This window comes from Hemicordylus capensis, chromosome 4 (genome assembly GCF_027244095.1).
Source record: "Hemicordylus capensis ecotype Gifberg chromosome 4, rHemCap1.1.pri, whole genome shotgun sequence".
Taxonomy (NCBI): domain Eukaryota; kingdom Metazoa; phylum Chordata; class Lepidosauria; order Squamata; family Cordylidae; genus Hemicordylus; species Hemicordylus capensis.
Genome location: NC_069660.1, coordinates 151,153,201 through 151,175,322, shown reverse-complemented (window position 1 = coordinate 151,175,322; position 22,122 = coordinate 151,153,201). Strand labels below are relative to the sequence as shown.

The following is a 22,122-nucleotide window of genomic DNA, read 5'->3' as shown; positions in this document are numbered from 1 at the left end:
TCTTTTGACAACAGCTGATTAGGTGGTCCACTGTTTCATCTGCTTCTTACAAAGGCGGCACTTGCTGTTTGTTGTGGATTTTTCGACTTTTGCTCTTATGGCATTTGTTCTTAGTGCCTGTTCTTGTGCAGCCAGTATTAGACCCTCTGTTTCTTTCTTCAAGTTGCCATTCTTAAGCCATTGCCAGGTCTTGGTGATGTCTGATTTTCCACTTATATTGTGCAAATATTGACCACGCAGGGGGTTATTTTTCCATTTTTCTGCTCGGTTCTTGACTTGTTCTTTCTTGTAGGCCTGCTTTCTTTCATTGGTGTTGAATAGTTTTGCATTATTGACCATTTGAAGTGCATGTTCCTCACTGTCCCTTATATATTCTTCAAGGCCTCTTTTCTCCTCCTCTACTGTTTGATGGACTTGCAGCATTCCTCTTCCACCTGAGCTGCGAGGGAGGTATAGCCTATCGACATCACTGCGGGGGTGCAGAGAATGATTGATGGTAATGATTTTCCTGGTCTTACGATCCAGCGTCTCTAGCTCTGCCTGGGTCCAGTCTATTATTCCTGCAGTGTATCTGATAACAGGTATAGTCCAGGTGTTTATGGCTTGTATTGTGTTCCCGCCATTGAGTTTGGACTTGAGGATTTTTCTAACTCTCCTGATGTATTCACTTCCCATTTCTCTTTTAACTTCAGTGTGTGCGATGTTATCAGACTGGAAAATGCCCAAGTATTTGTAATGTTCTTTCTCTTCCAGGTTCTTGATCTTGCTTCCATTGGGCAGTTCTATTCCTTCTGTTTTTGTTGTTTTCCCTCTGTTCATTATTAATGCAGCACACTTGTCTAGTCCAAACTCCATTGCTATATCGCTACTGAATATACAGACAGTGCTTAGCAGTGATTCGATTTCTGACTGGGACTTTCCATACAACTTCAGATAGTCCATGTACAGCAGATGGTTGATTTTACTGGATGTTTTAGATGTTTGGTATCCAAGGCCTGTTTTGTTTAGTATTTGTGAAAGTGGGGTCATGGCGATTACAAACAACAGAGGAAATAGTGAGTCCCCTTGGAAAATGCCTCTTCTAATGCTAACCTGTCCAAGTGTCTCGCCATTGATTGTTAACTGTGTACTCCACATGCTCATTGCTTTTTAAATAAATATCTGAATGTTTTTGCTGACACCAGTTGTTTCCAAACACTTTAGTATCCATGTGTGAGGCAATGAATCGAAGGCTTTCTTGTAGGCAATCCATGCAACACTTAGATTTGTTTTTCTTCTCTTGCAATTTTCTAAAATCATTTTGTCAATCAGCAGCTGGTCTTTTGTGCCTCTGGTGTTCGGGCAATTTCCTTTCTGTTCAACTGGAAGCTGTCTGTTAGTTAATAAGTGTTGCATCACTTCATCTGCTATTATTCCAGTTAATAATTTGAACATGGTTGGCAGACAGGTTATCGGTCTATAATTACTTGGAACTGCACTTTTTGCTGGGTCTTTCATGATGAGATGAGTTTTCCCAGTTGTTAGCCATTGTTCAATATCACCTCCTTGCAAAATGTGATTGAACTGTTTTGATAGTTTATGAAGGCTTGTTAGGTGTTTAAGCCAAAAGCCATGCAGTTCATCGTCGCCTGGCGCAGTCCAATTTTTTATTTTCTTTGCTCTTTCACTTATTAATTCTCGTGTTATTATTAGATCTTGCATTTGTTGGTTACATTTTTTGACCTCTTTCATCCAGCCTACTTTTTTATTATAATCTGTTGGATTGTCCCATAATTTTCCCCAGAAATGCACTGTTTCTTCTTTATTTGGTGTTTCTATGTTTCTTGCAGTTTCTCCTTCTATGCTTTGGTAGAAACGTCTCTGATTCGACTGGAATTGGAGATTCTGCCTGTGTTGTGTACTGCTGGCTTCATATCTGCTAATCTTTGACAATGCTGTTATTTGCTGCTTTATTATTTCCAGGACTTCTCTAATTTTCCTTGAATCTAGGTGGTATTTTTGGATCAGATACTGTTTGGTGTTTTCATTCTTCAGCTTCTTGTCTTTCATATCTTTCAATTTACTAGCATCTGATCTAAGCCTGGATATTTTATTTTCTAGTCTAATCTTCCATTTAGGTGATGTACTGCTTTCTTTTTTTACAGGTCCATTGATCTTATATCCAAGCTCTTGTGTTGTTGTTGTTGTTGCTGCACTGTACATTAGTTGGTTTGTTTCTTGCAAATTATTGGTTGTTATTTCTGCAAGTGCAGCATTGACATCTTTTAATACCTGAGCAAGTTGTTTTTTGGCAACTGTTTTTAGAGCTGGAAATTGAACCCTGGTGGTTGTTTGGTTCATGTGCTCAGTTATTTTTTTGCTTTAGTTTTTGTTGCTTTTCTGGCATTCAGGTTTTTGAGGTGAAGGCAAAGGGGAGGTTGCCTGGTTTTGATTTTGAAATAGTTCAGCAACAGTGGTATCCTCTATTTCCAACACCACCTCCACCTGCGCCTGAGCAACTGCTTCAGTTGGTGGTAATTCTTCTTCCATATCTTGAGCCTGTGTTGCTCTTTGCAGTTCTTCCAGCTCAACTCCTGTGAATACTTTATTTCTTATGAATCTTCTCTGGTCTGCTAGCCTTTGTTCTGTTATTTCTGTATCTGGATGCTTCTCTTTCCAAATTTGGTACATTCTTTTAAAATAACCTCTTCTAGTTGGACTAGACTTGTAATAGCAGATCAACATTTCCTTGTTGGCATTTTTCGTATTTTTTTTCAGTTAAGCGACGTTTCTTCCAGTAACTTTGCTATCTTCAGCCCTGGTTGCTCAACTGAAGATCCTGAGTCCTGTTGCCCACTTGCCACCAGATGTCCAGGGACTATAGCACCTGGCGTGGTCCTTGTTGACCCGGGCGACGACCGATCCGGTATAGATTTATTAAAGTTACGTCTCACCATATTGTTGATGGGAGAGGCACTCTTTGTCTGGCTCCTCTGGCGACACCTGTCCAGTATGGTTGGACCTCTGGCATAGCTCTCACCTTCCTCAGAGCACACAAGCCCCACAACCACACCAAGGTTGTGCCATTATTATTATTATTATTATTATTATTATTTCAGTTCACACAGAGTGATAATAAATAAATAAGATCGATCCCTGTCCCCAAAGGGCTCACAATCTAAAAAGAAACCTAAGATAGACACCAGCAACTGTCACTGGAGGTACTGTGCTGGAGGTGGATAGGGCCAGTTACTCTCCCCCTGCTAAATAAAGATAATCACCACCTTAAAAGGTGCCTCTTTTGCCAAGTTAGCAGGGATTAATTAGTAGGGTATAATTGATAGAGGTTCAAAGTGGAGATACTGTATGCCCTGAGACACCTTGCAAATATCTCTTTCCAGATAACCAAAGTAAGGACTTCAGAGGTTCTGGCTACTTCCCCATTCACTCTCAACACATGTCCATATGAGCCACATTATTACAACAAAGGCTGTCCAAGTGGCAAAACCAAGTGTCCTCCCTCATAGTCACACAGCATGCATCTTGTGGCACCCAGAATTTGCTGCCTCAAGCCGTGGCCTTACTCTGCCTAAAAGGTGGTTCAGGAGACTTGAAGGAGACTAGGCTCAGGAGACTTCAGCCTAGTCTCTTGGATCCAGATCCAACTCTCTGTTCCCTCAGTATGTCTTAAATAAGTACCTGCCTAAATGGAGGCCAGCTATGCTTCAGCATCTTGAGTTACCACAGTAGCTGTGATACAAAAAATGACTGGCCATGCAGACAAGCTCTTCATTCACACAGCTAGTTGTGCAGAGGTACCATGTGGGCAACAGAAGTCAGACAGATGGTTATCCTGTGGGCTCATTTGCTTCTTTCAGGCTGCCCCTCTCCCCCGCTAGCTTCTCTCCAGAGCCTGAAATTCCTGGGGATGTTTTTTTACTGACCCCTAGAGGGAGTATTTCTACATTAACCCTCATAGTCAGCATCTCCAGAAAGCAGTCATAGGTATCCTTTATTTATTTATCTTACATATTTTATACCACCAAAACTTAGTCTGTTTAGTTTTATCTGTCAATACATTCCCTAAAACTTCAGTCCCTCTCACCTCAAGGTAGATGTCCAGTGCTATTTCAAGCAGGCGAGTTTTTTGTTTGCCTTCAAAAAGAGCTCCAATATAATGTGCCAAAGCTGGGGTTGACCAGGAACCTTTAGCGATGAGTATGCTGCAGTGTGAAACCAGAGCTCATGAATGAGGGGAAAAGGCACAAGTGTCAGCAGCACAAGAAAAGCTCTTGCACTCCTAGGTCCCGCTCATCTCTCCCCGTTGGGAAACCACAGTGTTCTTTGTCTTACCTCACCAAAATGGACAGTCCATAGCTGAAGCCTTCTGGCCTGCCAAAGTGCTCCAGGTATTCCCCCAGACTCTCCTCCTCTATGCCAACAGTTCTAAGGAGGAGGTACAGAGTTTCCAGGCTCTCTCTAGAAGCAAGGCAAGGCCAGCATTACCAGGAGAGATCAAGGCTACAGACTCAGAGGTACAGGAGTGCCACTGAAAGGACTCCTTCTGTTTAAAAAGGTTGGGAACCTCTGGCCTAACAAATGTACGCCTTCTGTTGCAAACCTACAGCTCAGCTACCACATAGAGATTGTGAGTGCGTCTTGTGTACACAAGTCAATATTACAGTCATGAGAGAGTCTACTCCGCTCACTGTCTTACATTCAGACTAAGTTAGCCATGAGTATTTTCACTGAAATTAACAGGACAAGTAAACTTCAATAAGTAAAACAAGGATAAGTAAACTTGTCCCATTGGAGAGACAGTGGAGAGCCTGACTCATAACTAACATTTAAGTGTGTGCGCACATATATACATAAACACATGAATTGTGTTTTTAATAAATACAATACCATAATTACTTAAAAGCATGTCAGTGAGGACATGTCAGCTGGGGAACAAATCATGCATCTGCAGCATGGGGAGGCAGAAGTACCCTAGGGGTACTACTTGTAGTATCTCTTTTGGGGAACCCCAGTGTTGCAAAACCTTATCGTTTGAGCAGTAGAGGATCAGAGATGTCTGTTCAACCTAGTCTTGATCTAGAGCATGGCTGCTCAACTCTGGCCCTTCTGCAGATGTTGCCCTACAACTCCCATAATTCCTTGCTACTGGCCACTGTGGCTGGGAATTGTGGGAGTTGTAGTCCAAAAACATCTGGAGGGCCTAAGTTGAGCAGGCCTGATCTAGAGGTATGGTATTTTGTTTGGATGGAGAAGGCTGGCCTGGGTTCAGTTCCCAAAGAAGCCCATGTTCTGGAGGAAAGAGAGGCTGGGCCCTTTGGGGGAGGGTGTTCTAGCTCTGTGGCAGAGCACATTCTTTGCATGCGTTATGGCCCAGCTTCAGCCTCTGGTGTCCACCGTTAAAAGGTTGGCAGGACTGTGAGACAGCCCCTTTCTTGAGGCCCTGGAGTGTCACTGACAATACTGAGCTAGAATGAAACGATAAAAACAGCCAAATATTTTCTTGGGGAGCTGAGAGGATGTCCACGGAGGTGCTGCCTTGTTTCCCCTTTTAAATATGTGTTTTTAATTATCATTTTTTTGGTTAAATTACATATTACAAAGTAAAACAAGTTGGGGTGCTAGCTGAGCCCCAAGGCCTGAGAAGTTATCCCATCCACGCTGTGGAGAACGCACTGGAGGAGAGAGCTGTTGTCCGCATTCTGGTACAGGCCCCTTTTCTTCAGCACCTTGCTAAAACCAAGATTGCTGGGAAGGACGGCCACTTGCAGTGATCCCTAAGGGAGAAAGATCTACACCTGTGCACCAGATCAAGAATCCTCCCATGGAGACATTTCTACCTGGCCCCCAAAGCAGCAAGCATCCTGTGCCCTCATTTTGTCATGAGTAGGGTCTCAAGGCCAAAGGGAAACGATTTATTCCCCTCACACTTTGGCTTAGGGGACTAACTTGGACGACTAGACTAACCTTTAACTCTAGGTATCGTTATTTGTTCCCCCATATATGTCTGTTCAAACTGCCAGTTATCATAACTTTCCCCAGATGCTCCTAAAAGTCCTCTGTAGAGAAAAAAACAAACCACCTAGTGACCACAAGGAGACCCCAAGAGCTGATCCTTCTTGTTGCTAGGGCTCAGGCACAGCTGGCAACTACAAGGGGAGAACATGTGGCTGAAAGGAGAAGGAATTCTGCCCTGAACGTACTACTCACATCACACCCAGATTCTCCTCCAGCCGTGCATAGATATGTTGCAGCAGAGCAAGTAAGAGGTGTGGAAACCTCTCCTTCATGGCTTGCTTGTCATTAGACTTAAGGAATAAGTTAAGGACCTGGACTGCACGAGTCTAAAAGAAAGGGGGAAAGAGAGGAAATGTACTTTTGCGTCTTCTTGGACCAGAATGCCATCATGCACTGGAGAATGAGACTCTGCAAGGATGGACTACCAGTCTTCCTAAAGCAAGGGAAGCCTCTCTCTGCAACCAGCTTCTGAGGGCTCCTTTGCTCTTACCTGCCCACAAGTTGGATTACATAGGAAACTGCCATATACTGAGTCAGACCATTGGTCTATCGAGCTCAGTATTGTCTTCACAGACTGGCAGTGGCTTCTCCAAGGTTGCAGGCAGGAATCTCTCTCAGCCCTATCTTGGAGAAGCCAGGGAGGGAATTTGAAACCTTCTGCTCTTCCCCGAGCAGCTCCATCCCATGAGGGGAATAATAGCTTACAGTGCTCACACTTCTAGTCTCCCATTCACATGCAACCAGGGCAGGCCTGTTTAGCTAAGAGGACAAGTCATGCTTGCTACCACAAGACCAGCTCTCCTCTCCAACAGGGAAAGGGTTGGCCAAGGCCTTTTTCTGACTGAGGTAGACAATCCAGATGGCCCTCTTCCCATTAATTCACACGGGCCACAGGCCATTGGAAAGTTCCTCTCCCAGGCCCCAGGGACATGAATGGGTGTGTGAGAACAAAGTAATGGTCTTTATCACATTTCCCCCTTCATCTCACTGCGAGTTGTACAGAATTCACCAGAGAGAACTGGACCCAGTGGGTCAGAGGGGTCTGCAGTTCTCACACAGCCACTCTTCAAAATCTGTCACATGGGGAGGCCGCCTCATTTTGCCTCTTGGTAGTGTCACTTCTCCACCTGAGAGCCACTAACATGTTACTGTCAGGAGTCCAGGTCAAGAGCAGAAGCAGCATGGAGAATCCTGGGCCAGTGAGTGCTTGTCATTAGTTCCCTCTCTCCCAGCCTTTAAGGAAAAATTGAAGACCACTCTTTTTTCAGACCTTTGTCCAATGAGATGCTGCCTCCTCTCTTCTTAAATTGCAACTGTGTTTGCTCTCTCTATAGGTTGTTTTCATCGAAATTTTACTGTTGTTTTTATCTTGTTGTTAACACCCTGGGGTCTTAGGATGCAGGGCAGTATAAAAATACAAATAAATCCGCTCTTTGAAAGGAGGCCATCAAGGGTCTGAGGAAACTTGCCTTTCAGATCTTTGAAACAGGTTTGCTCCTGTGTTTTTCTCTTGTCAACTACCTTGGCCAAGGCAAAAAGGCAACAACTTGGCCCACTAACTCCACTCTGTTCTCCCTGCATATGAAATCACCTCGGATTCCTCCCTTCCATACTCACAGCATCCCACTCGCAAGGAACAATAATTCGCCCTTTTGTTTTTTTAAATGAAAGCTGACATTTTTTCAGGGTGGCTTTTTTGTTGTGTGAATCTTGCCAATTTCTGCGGAACACAGGAAGCTGCCTGACACAGTATTATATGTACTGTATATAATACTGCTCAGTCTGGTCTACACAGACTGGCAGTGGCTTCTCGAGGCTTGCAGGCAGGAGTCTCTCTCAGTCCGATCTGGGAGATGCTGCCAGGGAGGGGACTTTTAATCTTCCGCCTGCAAGCATGTAGCTTCTCTCTGCTTGTGAAATGGCAGGATACATGCAGCTCAGGTTATGCAAATGAGGAGCAGGGGACCCGAAGGCGGTTTCCACTTCCTTACCGCAACTCTGCTGCACTCCGGCATCCATTTTGCCACCTCAACAAGTATCTGGCTGTGGTCAGCAGCATTGAATATTGCCTGCCAGTACTCCTGGCACTTGCTGCAAATGGAAAGACAGGAGAAGCAGTCAGACCCCACAGACCAGGCATGCTCAGCTTCTACACTGGGGGGAGCACTTTCTTCTCCAGACAGTCGCCCAGGCTCATGCATTGACCCTCTACCAGGTCAAAACACTCCATATCTTTGCGGTGCAAGATTCACAGTTGTGGAGCACATGCTATCAAGCAGCGCACTACACACACGTGTATCTATCACATCCCTGCTAGTTCACAACGAAAAACAGAGTTGTAAAAGCTACAGTGCAGTAAAAATATCTGTATTTCTTACCAATAGGAAAGAAAAAATATGTTCTTTACGTGACACTGGGGCCAAATGCTTAACCATACCTTGATCACTACTATTCACATAGTCTGCTCTTCAACAAAAGTTCTCAAAGCGGTTTGAAAAGTTTGGAAGGGCTGCCAGGGGCCAGGCAAGACTCTCCCAGGGACCCAGCCCAGCCTGTGAGTCCCATATCGCCACCCCAGCCCTAGACTGCCCCCAGTTTCCATGTACTGTAGGCCAGGCCAGCAGGGAGGACAAAGGGGCACAACTGATGCATCTGCTGGGAAGCACACCCTGGGTTGCATCAGCAGCAGGGGGAAAGGTGCTCTTTGGGGAAGCCCCACAGATCCCCAAGGGGGTCACCCAAATTAGTACAAGCTCCAGCATGCTCCATACCTGAAAGGGTGTTTGAGGAGGTATAGCACCACCTCCTCAAGATGATCTACTGCCAAGATGGGGAAGGCTAGCAAGGCTACGTCTTGTCCATGTGGGACTCTGTCCTTTAACCGGATGAACAATTGGTCCAGAAGTTCCTCCAACTGTCAGGTAAGAACAGGGTTATGCATAAGGCACTAGGAAGCAAGGCTGGCTCAAGGGCTTTCACTGTCCTAGGCAGCGTGGATACAAAGGCATCACAAACTTCTCTACTTCACTACCAAGAGTTTTCTGGATCATCCTCTTGTTTGTGTGAGCAGCTAGTAATGCGGGAAGAGCACAAGCACTCGGATGCCTGTGCTGCTTCCTCAGTAGGGACTGGCATGAACCAGTTGTACACCTTGCAACCTGTGTAATGTTACAGAGGATGGGGGCACACATGATCCATTCACATGGGGAACTGTGAATGCCAGACACAGTGCAGGAACTTGGACATGCAGGACAGCTACATTACCGCTGAGGTTGAACCAATCTAACCTAAGTCACCTAGAGATCGACATGACGGAACCAAGAGATCTCACTTGATGACTGGGAAACACTATTCTCTTGGTTATTAGCATATTCAATATGAAATATTGTGTGTGAATGTGTCCCCATCCCTGTGCTCCGCTGGGACTAAATCCCCAGGTATTAAAAGCTGCAGACAGATCTAAGAAAGGATGGCATCTAAAACTGTGGGACAAAATAAGGCTAGTGAAGCTGGCCTCTTCTAAAGCTTATTTCAAAGGTAACATGCCCACATTTACAAAATTGGTGAGGGCCACTATTACATTATGTTTCTCAGGGAAGTCCAAGTAGGGGAGGCAATAGGATACTTGCAAATAACCTGTTCTAATAGTGAACTCAAATGGTTGAGCGCCTATAGATTGGGAAGCAGAACAGGGCTACCCAACATATAAGGTTGGGGATTCTTCATCTTTGGAGGACTCCCAAGGTCTGCATGAGTAGATACATTTGTAAAGATATCTGAGAGAGCGCCTGCTTCTGCATGATCCCCACCGCACGTTAAGGTCATCTGAGGAGGTCCGTCTTCAGTTACCATCAACACTTCGGGTGGCAACTCAGAGGCAGACCTTCTCTGTAGCTGCTCCTGGGCTGTGGAATGCATTCCCAACAGAAATCTGTAATCTGAGTTAATTACTGGCCTTCAGGAGAGCCCTTAAGACCTATCTGTTTGGCCTGGCCTTCTAGGGGTTTTTTTTAACTGTTTTTAAACCATAAAGGTTTGGCCTGGTTTTCTGGGGTTTTAAAACTGTTTTAATAATGGTTTTATGTTGTTGTTTTTACAGTTTTTTATTTTAATACTTAATTGATTTTAGTTTTATTTTAATGGAAACTGCCCTGAGCCATTTTTTGGAAGGGCTGTATGGAAACCAAGCAACCAACCAAAGTAAGAAAGTAAGTAAAATAAAACAAAGGAAAAACAAAAACAGCCCAGTGACGCCTGAATGTGCTCAGTAGTCACCAAGAACCACAAAATGTTGACGATGGGGAGAAAAGGACAGAAAACTTGGTATGTGGAGGGGTGTAGATAAGCCTGCTTGAGCCCCACTCCTGGAGGTGGACATTAATTTTAGGGAATGCAACATTTTGTTGCGGGTCCCATTGATTTGGTCTGAAGGGAGACTATAAATCCTGATCTGTGTTCCTTAGTTTTTGTAGCATTGTCATTCCTGTTTTACAGATGTATTTGTACCTAGTTTTATGAACATGATTTGTGGATACCACCTCTGAGGTATCCAAATCAGTTAACACTTTAGAAGACCAAGTCGAATGCCATCACACATGCGGAGGATCAGGTTCATGCAACCCAGTGGCATAAGACTGACTTAACGTCCTTCCCTGGGGGCTCCTCACAGCTCCTTACCCACATCGACTTGCTGCTGAACTGCTTTATGAACTCGCGCAGCAGGTGGAATATGTTTACGAGGTCAAATGAGCCTTCAGTGGTCAGATCCCCTCCCAAGAAGTGCATGACCTCCAGGAGCTGCTCAGAGGAGAGGAATCCACTGAAGACCTGAAACAAAACACAACACCTGTGAATAGCATGCATTGTCTGCCCTTTGCCCATGTGGGCAGGCTGGAAGACTGTCTAAAAGAGCAAAGGAAGCAATGGAACAAAGGAAGAGACTCTCTTGGAATACCAGGACTGTTTTATATTAATACAGAACAAAGGGATCTAATACACAATACTATGAATACAACATGCTATAAGTACCAAGCCATGCTAATGTGCAAAACATATCATACACATACAATTGAACTACAGGTATATTATTTCCATTTCAACATGTATGGTTTTGTCAAGTCCCATTCACAGAAGGGTCTGACCCAACATGGCCATTCTTGCTTCCAAGAGATAGCACATCACAGTTTCAAAGGTGCTGTAGCTCTCAGACAGCCTCTTGGACTGTCCCTGTCCTCAGAAAAAGAGAGTGTGGTGGCATTTAAGGAGGATGTGGGACTCAGAGACACACTCAAACGGATTCAAGAAGCCCTCTGACTCATATGATGATAACTCACCATTGCAAGGTTGTAGCAGTTGCCACTGAAGAAAGAAGGGTTGGGTTCAGTAGTTGGTCCCAGGACAGAGAGAGCTCGTTTCACCATGTCCTTGCCCCAAGGTGTATACATCAGCCTCTCTGCAATGGAAAGGAATAGGGATGGGAGCTCACTCATTCCATCCTAGGTTGGACAGCACCACTTCCTAGCAACCTCCCTCCCTCAGTCCTGCCATTGCTTGACCCTCTCTGGGTGGAGGAAGCAGAGCGGTCTGCTTTGGATTCACACACGATTGCCCTCCTAGGTGGACCCAGCATGCAAAGCCTGGCAGCGATCTGACACAGAGCCTGGAGCGATCAGGCCAGAGATGGAGTCACAGCAGAACCTGGAATCCATTTACTGTCTTTTCAGGCCCACATGTTTGTCACCAAACAGAATGCGGTTCTGTTTACAGCGTGCCTTTTGGCTTGAGCTGCCAAGAGGACAGTTCTGCTCCTGTGCTCTCCAAAGCAGCCTGGTACACAGGAATGAGCACGTGTGCAAGATCACCTGCTCTGGATCAAACAGCCATTAAGGGCCCAGCTATGGGGGCAAATTTGAGCACTGCTAGCCGTAGCTGTTCCCTCCAATAATCAATCCCTGGCTACTTCTGGAACTATCTAGAGAACTCCATTTGGAAACTGCTGTGGCAAGTGAGCCAAAGGAACCTGTATCCCTGCCGGGGCCATCCATCTGGCAGTCTCTGAACTTCCTGGGGCTCTGATCCCACTGGGTAATGTTCTGTTTGGGTAATGAAGTTCAGTGATTTTGGCAGGCAACAGATCTTGTTCCTTTCTGACTTACGTTCGCCACGACGCAGGATGGGCAGGAGCTCGCACAAGTCTTCTGCCGCCATCTGCCTGATCTCTTTGTTGTCCTCTAATGCACAGAGGCAAGTCATTGCCACCAAACGCCCAGTTAGCTCATCAGGCAGCTGTGCAGTTGTCTGAGGAAAGACACAGATTAATGGCTGTTAGGAGAAAAGGACCATCAGCTCCAAGAACAGGACTTTAGATTTATCCTCCGGGACATTTTGCACCTCACAAGCCACTTCTGACTAGCCTGGAAAACCCATCCGTGTTGCCCATTATTGGGTAATAATCACCTAGTGGGGAAGAGGTGGCTACAGGCTCATTTGCCCTTTGGCCGTGGACACACATCACCATTAAAGGAACCATTTGAATCTCTGGTGCCAGCAGTGCATGGCAGTGACAGTCAAGAGAAATCCACTGTCCAGTCTACCCTGTTTGTCTTTTTTAATTTGTGGATTGTGACCCACAACGGAGTCACAGCCCCATTGCCCATGTGTGTTGCAGGAGCAGCAGCATCACTACTTCTTCTTCTTTAAGTTCTTTTTAAAGAAGAAGAGAAGTACACAAAGAAAGAGACTGACAGGAATTAAAAGTGGGCCCCACGTGGATGTTTTGGGATAAAAGAGGGTCAGTTTGTTCCGGGGGTGGTGGTCTTATTTGGGGGGAGTTCTGTGATGTCACCTGATTTAGAAGAAGACTGACTCCAACCTTCTATATGTATGCATGGAGCCTGATTCTATGCATGCATATTCAGACGTCAATCTTGCTGAGCTCAATGGGTTTTCCACCTAGGCTAGATCCTGGGAATAGGATTGCAGCCCTAGACAGGGTTGCAAAAAAAATTGTTTTTTTTTAAAATAGGGAGAGTGAGATTTTGCAGCTGCTCACATAGTGGTGTGAAGAATTCCCCCACATGCTTTAGAGAGAGGAAGTTGTATGACGCATGAGGAAATTCAAGGAGTTTTATTTCATGAACAACAGAGCTTTGACTATCTGGCTTTGTGTTCTGAGGCAAAGGCGGGATTTGGGACATGGCATTCTGTCTCTAGCTGTGATGTGCATACAAGGATAACACAGGGGGATCGCTGGAGAGCTGCTATCAGGTCTAAGAATATGCCTTGCAAAGACCCCAGTTCAAATCTCATCTCAACCATGGAGTCGCTTGGCTGTTTTGGCAAGCTTCTCTCAGCCTCAGCCCCACTAGCTGCCACCTAGTTATCATAATAGCGGCCGACCTTTGCAGGGTTGTTGCAGAGTCTCCTGAGATCACTTCTGTGAAGTGCATTAAATACTCTAGACATGCTATGTAGGTGCTAAGCATTCTGGTGGCTTATGGCATGCCGGGTGCCTTGCATGATGGGCCTGGGAGGGGAAGCCTTGAGAGGGGCTGGGAGTGCTGTGTTGCCTAAAGGGCTCCACCAAGGAACTCACATCAGCCTTGACCCCTGTGAGGTTCCTGAAGAAGTTCTGGAGAGCCTTCAATTTGATCTCTGGGTCTTCACTCGTCAGGCCGAGGAGGACAGAAGCGAGTTCAATTACCAGCTTTTCCTCGCTCAAACCTTCTGGGAGGATACCTATGGAAAAACTGACGGACTGCTCCAGGTCTCTAAAAAGGAGGAGAGATAGCAACAGGAGTGGAAAAGAAGCTGTGGTTAACTAACAGCTTCTGGATCCCTCCGTAGAAAAGTCATCTGTGCTGCCCACTTTGTTTTTGCGGGATATGCGGGGAAACATATCCCTTGTCATCAGGTAAGGACTCCACAGGGCTGAGCAGCTAAGATCCACAGCAGCTGCAACTGGGGGTGAGAGTGCTGGACTAGCAACTAAGGCAGCAGTTCCCAACCTGTGGTACTCCAGATGTTGCTGAACTACAACTCCCATCATCCGCAGCCACAATATATTGTGGCTGGGGATGATGAGAGGAGTTGTTCAGAAACATCTACAGTACCACAGGTTGGGAACCCCTGAACCAAGACATCCCACATCATCCCCAGCAACTTCCAGCTTCTGACAGATACTGGAGCGCAGAATGAGACATCTCTATGCAGTCATCAGGATCCTGCCGGTAGGTTTTTCCAAGGATCAGCAGTTGGTAGCAGATATAGCTCATCAGAAGCAAAACTAGGCAGTAGACAAAGAAGTGTCCAGCTTCCAGTGGACATGCTCAGCAAATGCCAAGCCAAACCAGATGGGCTTTACTTGGTGCCCCTTGACGGCCTTAGGCAACAGGACTGGTTTAAGCCGACTGCAGCTAGAGGGGACGACAGCATTTTGCAGGGCCTTGTGCTGGGCTGGAGTCTGTGCAGAAAAACAGCAACAGGAGGGGAGAGAGAGACTCAGAAGCCAGAAGAACTCTTGTGAGACAGTAATTTCAGGCAGGCTGGCCCTCTGCCGATACTGGGGGAGGAGGAGCCATGGGGCTGCTGAGAATGACGCCAGCCATGGAGAGTTGAAGGACCTGGCCCTTTCTGCATGCAGAGCAGTGGCTCTGTCCCATATGTTTCCCCTGGACATAGGCAGCTGCCTTGCACTGAGCCAGGTTCGGCTTCACTCCAGATATGCTGTTGAGCTGTGTGCCAGAACACCTCAGGGAGGAAGAGAAACCCCTCTCTGTCCGTTGCCATAACTGCTGCTGCTGCTGCTGTGCTACCTGATGGGCAAACAGCAGGCTGGGGGAGCGTCCTTCGAGATGTGTGGGCAGATGCCCTCAAAGGACACCTACAGAGAGCAGACAGTGGCTGTCACTCATCCACATGAGTCAGAATGTCCGTTGCTTCACCAGAAGCCACCAACAGTTCAGTTTTAGAAACCCAGCTTCTGGCCTTCTGCCACTGAAGAGGGAAAGGAACCTCAGTGTGCTTTACCTCATAAGAGCAGCCGCCTCTTCTTCTCCCATGCTGCTAGCGGACATGAGGTCCTCATCAAATTCATCAGACTGTGAATGAGAAATGAGAGTCAAGAGACCGGAGGATCAGAACATTAGTTCGCTTTTCCTCCAAGAAGATCAGAGCAAGGGCTTCATGTAGGTTCCTGTGGAGATTGGTAACTGGTTGAGGGACAGGGAGCAAGAGGGTAGGTATAAATGGAGAGTTTTCACAATGGAGGGAAGCAAGAAGTGGGGTCCCCCATGTTGGAAGTGAAGGACTCTGTGCTGCCTCATGCCTCAATGACAGAGGGGGACAGATTAGTGAGTCAGAGGGCTGGAGGGGTCAAGACATTGGTCATTCCTCCTCTCTACTGCTCTGACACTATCCTTTTGATATGTAGATTGCTACTCTCAGGGACTTAGTTACTTCCTGCCTCCCTCCCTTTCTCCTCTTCTCCCTATCACACATGCTTGCCTCCCTCTCTGCACCATGTGTGCTGAGATGCGATAGCATCTCTATGCATCCATCCAGCTAATAGATAGATTAGAGATTCTATCTCTCCACTTTCGTATCTAGAATGGAGTTCTCCAAATAAGACTTCTTATGTTGATTAGAAACTATGAACTGGCTCCAAGTTTCTTTTGCTCTCAGCAAACAGGCATGCCTGGGTAGACTCCGCTGTGTTTTGCCTCTGTGCACTTTGCTGTAATAGAAGGGTATCTCTTACCAGAGAGAATTCCTAACACCCCTGGGATCTGTACTTGGACCAGTGCTTTTTAATTTATTCAAAAATGATCTAGAAGTTGGGGTAAGCAGCAAGGTGGCCAAATTTGCAGACAACACTAAACTATCTAATCTAATCTAATCTAATCTATCTATCTATCTATATCAGATTTTTATACCGCCTCATATGTAAATCTAAATTTAAAGTAGCAAAATCCCAAACAATCTCTCCAAACTGGGTGAGTGGGCAACAAAATGGCAAATGCCATTCAACATAAGCAAGTGTAAAGTGATGCACATTGGGGTAAAAAACCCCAACTTCACAAGTACGCTGATGGGATCTGAGCTGTCGGTGAATGGCCAGGAGATCATGGGCTCGTGGTGGACAGCTTGTTGAAAGTGCCAACTCAGTGCATGGCAGCTGTGAAAAAGGCAAATTCCATGCTAGGGATAATTAGGAAGGGGAATGAAAATTAAAAGGCTAATATAATACCCTAATACTAATAATACTAATAATAATACTAATAATAATGGAGAGCCAGTGTGGTGTAGTGGTTAGAATGCTGGACTAGGACTGGGGAGACCCGAGTTCAAATCCCCATTCAGCCATAAAACTAGCTGGGTGACTCTGGGCCAGTCATTTCTCTCTTAGCCCAACCTACTTCACAGGGTTGTTGTGAAAAAGAAACTCAAGTATGTAGTACACCGCTCTGGGCTCCTTGGAAAATGTAGTAATAATAATAATAATAATAATAATAATACATGTTCCCAGTAAAGCTGCTTTTTGTAATTGGCTTATGGCCACAGAAATCACCATCAGCCAATTACAAAAAGCAGCTTTACTGGGAACAGCCTATATTCTGCAACGATATCTATAACAACTGACAATAAAATTCAGCCATCCCAGGTCCTTGGGAAGGACTCGATGTCTGGATAAAACAAACCAGTCAATAACACCTGTCTGACTGTGTAAACAAGAAATAATACATGTACCAAATTTGGAAAGAGAAGCATCCAGATACAGAAATAACAGAACAAAGGCTAGCAGACCAGAGAAGATTCATAATAAGAAATAAAGTATTCACAGGAGTTGAGCTGGAAGAACTGCAAAGAGCAACACAGGCTCAAGACATGGAAGAAGAATTACCACCAACTGAAACAGTGGCTCAGGCGCAGGTGGTGTTGGAAATAGAGGATGCCACTGAACTGTTTCAAAATCAAAACCAGGCAACCTCCCCTTTGCCTTCACCTCAAAAACCCAAATGCCGTTTAACAGAAAAGCAACAAGAACTAAAGCTAAAAATAACTGAGCACATGAACCAAACAATCACCAGGGTTCGACTTCCAGCTCTAAAAACAGTTGCCAAAAAACAATTTGCTCAGGTATTAAAAGATGTCAATGCTGCACTTGCATAAATAACAACCAATAATTTGCAAGAAACAAACCAACTAATGTACAGTGCAGCAACAATAACAACACAAGAGCTCGGATTTAAGATTAATGGACCTGTCAAAAAAGAAAGCAGTACAACACCTAAATGTAAGATTAGATTAGAAAATAAAATCTCCAGGCTTAGATCAGATGCTAGTAAATTGAAAGATATGAAAGACAAGAAGCTGAAGAATGAAAACACCAAACAGTATCTGATCCAAAAATACCACCTCAATTCAAGGAAAATTAGAGAAGTCCTGGAAATAATAAAGCAGCAAATAACAGCAGTGTCAAAGAAGATTAGCAGATATGAAGCCAGAACTACACAACACAGGCAGAATCTCCAATTCCAGTCGAATCAGAGACGTTTCTACCAAAGCATAGAAGGAGCAACTGCAAGAAACCTAGAAACACCAAATAAAGAAGAAACAGTGCAATTCTGGGGGAAATTATGGGACAATCCAATAGATTATAATAAAAAAGCAGGCTGGATGAAAGAGGTCAAAAAATGTAACCAACAAATGCAAGATCTAATAATAACACCAGAATTAATAAGTGAAAGAGCAAAGAAAATTAAAAATTGGACTGCGCCAGGCGACGATGAACTGCATGGCTTTTGGCTTAAACACCTAACAAGCCTTCATAAACAACTATCAAAACAGTTCAATCACATTTTGCAAGGCGGTGATATTGAACAATGGCTAACAACTGGGAAAACTCATCTCATAATGAAAGACCCAGCAAAAGGTGCAGTTCCAAGTAATTATAGACCGATAACCTGTCTGCCAACCATGTTCAAATTATTAACTGGAATAATAGCAGATGAAGTGATGCAACACTTATTAACTAACAAACAGCTTCCAGTTGAACAGAAAGGAAATTGCCCAAACACCAGAGGCACAAAAGACCAGCTGTTGATTGACAAAATGATTTTAGAAAATTGCAAGAGAAGATAAACCAATCTGAGTGTTGCATGGATTGACTACAAGAAAGCCTTCGATTCATTGCCTCACACATGGATACTAAAATGTTTAGAAACAACTGGTGTCAGCAAAAACATTCAGATATTTATTAAAAAAGCAATGAGCATGTGGAGTACACAGTTAACAATCAATGGCGAGACAGTTGGACAGGTTAGCACTAGAAGAGGCATTTTCCAAGGGGACTCACTATCCCCTCTGTTGTTTGTAATCGCCATGACCCCACTTTCACAAATACTAAACAAAACAGGCCTTGGATACCAAACATCTAAAACATCAAGTAAAATCAACCATCTGCTGTACATGGATGATCTGAAGTTGTATGGAAAGTCCCAGTCAGAAATCGAATCATTGCTAAACACTGTCCGTATATTCAGTAGCGATATAGCAATGGAGTTTGAACTAGACAAGTGTGCTGCATTAATAATGAACAGAGGGAAAATAACAAAAATAGAAGGAATAGAACTGCCCAATGGAAGCAAGATCAAGAACCTGGAAGAGAAAGAACCTTACAAATACTTGGGCATTCTCCAGGCTAACATCGCGCACACAGAAGTTAAAAGAAAAATGGGAAGTGAATACATCAGGAGAGTTAGAAAAATCCTCAAGTCCAAACTCAATGGCGGGAACACCATACAAGCCATAAACACCTGGGCTATACCTGTTATCAGATACACTGCAAGAATAATAGACTAGACCCAGACAGAGCTAGAGACACTAGATCGTAAGACCAGGAAAATCATGACCATCAATCATGCTCTGCACCCCCGCAGTGATGTCGATAGGCTCTACCTCCCTCGCAGCTCAGGTGGAAGAGGAATGCTGCAAGTCCATCAAACAGTAGAGGAGGAGAAAAGAGGCCTTGAAGAATATATCAAGGACAGTGAAGAAGATGCACTTCAAATGGTCAAGAATGCGAACCTATTCAACACCAATGAAAGAAAGCAGGCCAAGAAAGAACAAGTCAGGAACCGAGCAGAAAAATGGAGAAATAAGCCCCTGCATGGTCAATATTTGCACAATATAAGTGGAAAATCAGTCATCACCAAGACCTGGCAATGGCTTAAGAATGGCAACTTGAAGAAAGAAACAGAGGGTTTAATACTGGCTGCACAAGAACAGGCACTAAGAACAAATGCAATAACAGCAAATGTAGAAAAATCCACAACAAACAGCAAGTGCCGCCTTTGTAAAGAAGCAGATGAAACAGTGGACCACCTGATCAGCTGTTGTAAAAAGATCGCTCATACTGACCACAAACAAAGGCATGACAAGGTAGCAGGGATGAGACACTGGCACATCTGCAAAAAATACAAGCTACCTGTAGCCAAGAATTGGTGGGACCATAAAATTGAAAAAGTTGAAGAAATGAAGATGTAAAAATATTATGGGACTTCCGACTATAAACAGACAAACATCTGCCACACAATACACCAGATATAACTGTAGTTGAGAAGAAAGAAAAACAAGTGAAAATAATCGACATAGCAATACCAGGGGATAGCAGAATAGAAGAAAAAGAAATAGAAAAAATCACCAAATACAAAGATCTACAAATCGAAATTGAAAGGCTGTGGCAGAAAAAGACCAAAATAATCCCAGTGGTCATTGGCGCCCTGGGTGCAGTTCCAAAAGACCTTGAAGAGCACCTCAACACCATAGGGGCCACAGAAATCACCATCAGCCCATTACAAAAAGCAGCTTTACTTGGAACAGCCTATATTCTGCGACGATATCTATAACAATTAACAATAAAATTCTGGCATCCCAGGTCCTTGGGAAGGACTCGATGTCTGGATAAAACAAACCAGTCAATAACACCTGTCTGACTGTGTAAACAAGAAATAATAATACTACAAATCTATGGTGCGGCCACATTTGGATTACGGTGTACAGTTCTGGTCACCATATCTTAAGAAAGACATTGTGTAACTGGAAGAGGTGCAGAAGAGGGCAATCAAGATGATCAGGGGCCTAGAGCACCTTCCTTATGAGGCAAAGCTACAGCATCTAGGGCTTTTTAGTTTGTAAAAGAGGCAACTACAGGGAGACATGATAGAGGTGTATAAAATTATGTCTGGAGTAGAAATAATGGATAGAGAGAAATCTTTCTCCCTCTCTCACAACACTAAAACCAGGGGTCACCATATGAAAGTGATTGTCAAGAAACTTAGGACCAACAAAAGGAAGTACCTTTTCACACAGCGCATAATTAATCGATGGAATTCTCTGCCATAGGATGTGGTGACTGCCAGCAGTCTGGCTGGTTTTAAGATGGGTTTGGATAAATTCATGGAAGACAGGTCTTTCAGTGGCTATTAGTCTGATGGCTATAGGCTACCCTCAGCCTCAGAGTGAAGATGCCTCTACGTACCAGTTGTAGGGGAGCAACAACATGAGACGGGGATGCCCTCAGCTCTTGCCTGTGGGCTTCTCAGGGGCTTCTGGTGGGCCACTGGATGCTAGACTAGATGGGCTTGAGCCTGATCCAGCAGGGGTGTGCTTATGTTCTTAACATACATGGTTCCCCTGCACCACCATTTTAAACTCACAACCATCTTATGAGATAGATTATCTGAGAGATGGTGAGTGGCCCAAATTATTATTATTATTATTACTATTATTACTATTATTAACGTATGTATGTATGTAATCAGTTTCTATACCGCCCTTCCAAAAATGGCTTAGGGCGGTTTACACAGAGAAATAATAAATAAATATGATGGCTCCCTGTCCCCAAAGGGCTCACAAAGTAAAAAGAAACATAAGATAGAGACCAGCAACAGTCACTGGAGGTACTGTGCTGTGGGTGGATAGGGCCAGTTACTCTCCCCCTGCTAAATAAAAGAGAATCACCACGTTAAAAGGTGCCTCTTTGCCAAGTTAGCAGGGGTCAAAATCATCCAGTGAGCTTCATGGACACATGGGGATCTGACCTGGTGCCTAGTCTGACACTCTCACCATTATAACACTCCCTCTCCCTTCTTCTCTACAACACCATTGCGGTGCCACTGCCTTGAGTCTTGGACTATCAGAGTCTCCACCCAAGTCCAACATCTGAGGGAGGGCCAAATTAGGGCAGCTTTGCTCCAGCTCAGGGATGTAGCCAACCCGAGGCTCACCAGCTGTGACTGGACTCCAACTCCCATCATCCCTAGCTTTTGTTCACTATGGCTGGGGTGGGATTAGTCCAACAACATCTGGGGACCCAAGTTTCCCCCCCACCCCCCATCTTCTGGAATTTGGATCCTGCCCTTCTTCCCTGGAACTCAGGAGTGAGTGTGTGTGTGTGTGTGTGTGTGTGTGTGTGTGTGTGTGTTTGTGTGTGTGATTGATTCTCCCTCCCCACTTGTATCTACACAATAGTCCTGTGAGGTAAGTCAGGCTGAAGAGAATGAACTGCCTAAAGTCACCCAGTCAGTTTCACGGCTACAGTTTGACCAATAACTCCCCTGCCTGTGGCCAAAAGGAAGAGATGATGGAAGCTGTATTGGATTACAAAGGAAGGAAGCCAACCAGAAAAGAAACATATTCAGAACTGGTCCCCTCTTTACAAATTGCAAATAAAGTCTTCACAAGTATATGAGTGCATGTAAGTCTGTACTACGTGTGTGTACTAGTGATGGCTGTGTGTATGACAGTATGTTATTTGGATGAAGAATGTTAAATGTTAAAAATGTAGTATGTTGAAAATCAAACCAGTACTGTGCATTCTTGCTTTGATTTACTTTTTTCTTACGTCCACCACATGACAGCTTACCAGGCAGACCCGAGTTCAAAATCCCAGTTCAGCTATGAAAGCCACTGTGTGGCTGTGGGCCACGTGCTCATCTCTCAGCCTAACCTAGCACACAGGGTTGTTGTCAGGCCTGACTTGATGGGAATGCAAGAGTGCATTTGCATTGAGCCCTTTGAAGTCCAGGTGAAATCCACCTTATACGT

At 44.7% G+C, this 22,122-nt stretch overlaps 1 protein-coding gene across 5 annotated transcripts in view; it reads right to left on the bottom strand.

The window, feature by feature from the left end:
- The window catches only part of LOC128324290 (uncharacterized), a 259,679-nt gene that overhangs the window by 19,129 nt on the left and 218,428 nt on the right, over positions 1 to 22,122 (bottom strand). For all 5 annotated transcript variants that reach the window (XM_053248662.1, XM_053248660.1, XM_053248665.1 and 2 more), the window contains 10 exons: positions 15,043 to 15,113; positions 13,610 to 13,784; positions 12,171 to 12,312; positions 11,349 to 11,467; positions 10,693 to 10,842; positions 8,787 to 8,929; positions 8,007 to 8,106; positions 6,208 to 6,341; positions 4,333 to 4,458; positions 4,085 to 4,202 (listed from right to left, as the gene is read on the bottom strand). In XM_053248662.1, the coding sequence (XP_053104637.1) occupies positions 4,085 to 4,202; positions 4,333 to 4,458; positions 6,208 to 6,341; positions 8,007 to 8,106; positions 8,787 to 8,929; positions 10,693 to 10,842; positions 11,349 to 11,467; positions 12,171 to 12,312; positions 13,610 to 13,784; positions 15,043 to 15,113 (1,278 nt within the window). The remainder of the gene's footprint in view (positions 1 to 4,084; positions 4,203 to 4,332; positions 4,459 to 6,207; positions 6,342 to 8,006; positions 8,107 to 8,786; positions 8,930 to 10,692; positions 10,843 to 11,348; positions 11,468 to 12,170; positions 12,313 to 13,609; positions 13,785 to 15,042; positions 15,114 to 22,122) is intronic.